The sequence below is a fragment of the Carlito syrichta genome, unplaced genomic scaffold, assembly GCF_000164805.1.
Source record: "Carlito syrichta isolate Samal-C Ts95f unplaced genomic scaffold, Tarsius_syrichta-2.0.1 Scaffold315224, whole genome shotgun sequence".
Classification (NCBI taxonomy): domain Eukaryota; kingdom Metazoa; phylum Chordata; class Mammalia; order Primates; family Tarsiidae; genus Carlito; species Carlito syrichta.
Genome location: NW_007259320.1, coordinates 724,915 through 728,493, shown reverse-complemented (window position 1 = coordinate 728,493; position 3,579 = coordinate 724,915). Strand labels below are relative to the sequence as shown.

The 3,579-nt window shown below is 45.6% G+C and overlaps 1 protein-coding gene across 1 annotated transcript in view; it reads left to right on the top strand.

Moving 5' to 3' along the window:
• The window catches only part of EFHB (EF-hand domain family member B), a 59,099-nt gene that overhangs the window by 27,527 nt on the left and 27,993 nt on the right, over nucleotides 1-3,579 (top strand). Inside the window, exon 6 of the mRNA XM_021706147.1 lies at nucleotides 1,055-1,199. Coding sequence (XP_021561822.1) covers nucleotides 1,055-1,199 — 145 coding nt within the window. The remainder of the gene's footprint in view (nucleotides 1-1,054; nucleotides 1,200-3,579) is intronic.

Genomic DNA, 3,579 nt, shown 5'->3' with positions numbered 1-3,579 from the left:
AAGTTGCACAGGTGGGTCTTGAACCCGTGGGCTCAGGCAATCCACTCACCTCAGCCTCCCAAAGGCGCGGGATTACAGACTGAGTCACTGAGCCCGGCTTAATCCATGTTGTTAGGTCGAAAGGGAAGAGCAAAATTGTAAATGGTGTTACATTTAAAAATTATTAGGAAAGCAGATGTCAAACACACATTGTATCTAGGTTTAGGACCAATAAAGAGAAGAGTTTCCTCCTGATTCCGGTGATTTTTTTCTTGCTCCTCTGGCTACTTTGAAGATGGAGATTCAGATCAGAACAGGCTCAAGGTGTGTTTTAGAATCTACAGCTGCCAGAACAGCACCATAGCCAACCCATAGGGCATCAGGGCTTCTGATTTGTGGTTCAGATTTGCTTAAAGCATCTTGGGAAGTCTGGGGCAGACTAACATAAAAAGTGTGCCAGGTGTGGTGGCTCACACCTGTAATCCCAGTACTCTGAGAGGCTGAAGCAAGAGGACTGCCTGAGCCCAGGGTTCAAGACCAGCCTGGGCAACTTGGAGAGACCTCCTCTCTACAATAAAACAAAAATTTAACTGAGCATGGTGATACAGGCCTATAATTCCAGCTACTTGGAAGACTGAGGCAGAAGGATCGCCTGAGCCCGGCAGGTCAAGGTTGTGGTGACTGTGAGCGTGCTGCTGTATTCCAGCCTGGGTGACAGTGACACTCTGACTCAAAAATTAAAAAAAAAATAAAAAATAAAAATAAAATAAAATAAAAAGTGTACGGAGATCCTCAGCATTATAAATGTAACTGGGCTTGGAACACGGTTCACGGCAACCCCACAGTGGCTGCACAGAGTTCTCTAATATGCTTCTGAGTTCTGGGGAGCGAGCCAGGCCACGGGGGTTGGGGGGTGGGTGTGCATGAGGAGGGGTCTTTTTACGTTGTTGGCCTTGGGATGTCTATGGAGCTTATACAATCAGCACATCTCCCTTGTCATTTGTTCTAGTCAATATAAACATTATAAATAGATGACAAAAATATGTAAAACGGATTTCACTAATTCTTCCTTCAGAATTCTCAGCCAGAGACGTGGTGAATCCACCAAAATCCCACGAAGAAGTCTTTAAAGAAGGAACAGCAGGACATGATCTGTATGTTGTCTCTCACAATGACTACTACGTGGGTGAGTGCCCTCTGATCCAGGTGGGCCCCAGGACGTGGGCCTCTCAGAGAAGGCAGGAGACAGTGGGCATGGGGTCAGATGCCTGGCATTGAACGGGTGATCAGTGCACGTTCACTTACTGTCATTCATAGGGCCCCAAACCCTGACACATTTACACATTTTGTGTATAAAATGCAGAAATACATGAATCAATACAATGAAAAAGCAACAAAGAAAGATGAGACATTTTATTTATTTTTATTTATTTTATTTTGTTTTTTGGAGTAGGAGTCTCACTCTGCCATCTGGGCTGCAGGGCAGTGGCATGCTCCCAGCCATCGCAGCCTCGACCTGCTGGGCTCAGGCAATCCTTCCTCCTTGGCTGGAACTACAGGCATGCACCACCACACCCAGCTAGTTAAAAAAAAAAAAATTATTGTAGAAATGAGGTCTCACCAAGTTGCCCAGGCCATCTCAAACCCATAGGCTCAGGCAATCCTCTCACCTCGGCCTCCCAAAGGGATTATAGGCTTGAGCCACCGGACCCAGGCTGATGAAACATTTTATTTTATTTTGAGTTGGAGTCTCACTCTGTCGCCCAGACTGGAGTGCAGTGGCCGCTCCCGGCCACCGCAGCCTCGACCTGCTGGGGCTCCGGTGATCCTTCCACCTCAGCCTTCAAAGTAGCTGGAACTACAGGCGCGCACTACCACACCCGGCTAATTTTTTTGATTTACTGTAGAGATGAGGTCTCACCAAGTTGCCCAGGTGGGTCATGAACCCGCGGGCTCAGGCAATCCACTCACCTCAGCTTCCCAAGGCACAGGATTACAGGCTGAGCCACTGAGTCCGGCTCTGATTATAATTTTATTTTGTGTTAGTGGTTTTTGGCTTAAAAATTGCTGTTCTTGTATTCAAATGTCAGGCTTATTCAAGTGCATAGTTTTATATGAAGACTGCTGGGTGATGGTCAGGTGCACACATTTGTAAATCAGATAAGTCAGGTTCAAATTCTAGCCCATCCACCTACTAGCTTTCAGAATGTGAGCAATTTATTTACCAGATCATTATCCCTCCTCCTCCTTCTTTGACAGGGTCTCACTATATTGCCCAGGCTGTCTTGAACTCCTGGCAGAAAGCAAGTCTTCCTGCCTTGGCCTCCCAAAGTGCTGGGATTACAGGCATGAGCCACCGCACCCAGTGCTTGATCTGTTCTTTTTTCTCCCATGGGTATAGTAATACTGTGAGGGCTGAATGTGTGCACAATGCTTAATGTAGTGCCTGAGACATAGTAAGTACAGGAAATGTTCACAACTATTAGCTATTATGATTTATTTTTATATATTTTTTAACTGTAATTTTTTTTTAGAGACAGGGTCTCTGTCACCCAAGCTGGAGTGCAGTGGTGCAATCATAGCTCACTGCAGCCTCATACTCCCGGGTTCAGGAAATTCTCCCACCTGGGTCTCCCAAAGTGTTGGGATTACAGGTGTAAGCCACCGCACCCGGCCTTTGCATTTGTATGCATGAGTCTATGTGTGTGCTTTGTTCCACACCATATATATATTTTTAAACTTGCTTTTGCTTGCCTGATGAAATATTTTGAAATGTCTTTTCATGCCAGTATGTACATGATATTTTTCACTATTACAAAAAAATACTGTTCCCCTACCTTTGCAAATGTGATCTGCTGTTTACTTAGACGACATTCCTACATTTTTGAGCATTTGAAGTTTTTCCTCTTAGAGCCAGATGGTCGGCGTGATAAGTGCCCAGTCCACCCTCACACCTGGGTAGAGAACTCATTCCTTCACGCTTCCCAGTGATGAACATAGTTAAGAGACAAGACAGCTTCTCATTACTGTTTTTTATTTACGTTGTTTGGGTTACTAGTGAGGCTGAATATCTTCTCACCAACATTTCTTCCATCCCTTCCTCTCTCCCTTTCTTCCTTCCTTCCTTCCTTCCTTTCTGAGTTGAAGGCTTACTCTGTCGTCTAAGCTGGAGTGCAATGGCATGACCATAGCCACCACAGCCTTGACCTGCTGGGCTCAGGTGATCCTTCTGCCTCAGCCTCCCGAGTAGTTGGAACTACAGGCACGTGCCACCACACCTGGATAACTTTTTGATTTATTGTAGAGATGAGGTCTTGCCATGTTACCCAGGCTGGCCTGGAGCCTCTGGGCTCAGGTAATTCTCTCACCTCTAGGCCTCCCAAAGTGCTGGGATGACAGGCATGAACCACTGCGCCTGGCTGAACTGTAGGAATTCTTTATCAATTTTTAATACTAACCTCTTATCAGATATATGGTTTGTAGACATTTTCTTCCTAGTCCGTAGGCTGTCTCTTCATTGTGTTGACTGTTTCTCTTGCTGGGCAGAAGCTTTTCAGTGTGATAGAGTCACGTTTGTTTGTTTTTGATTTGTAGCCTGAG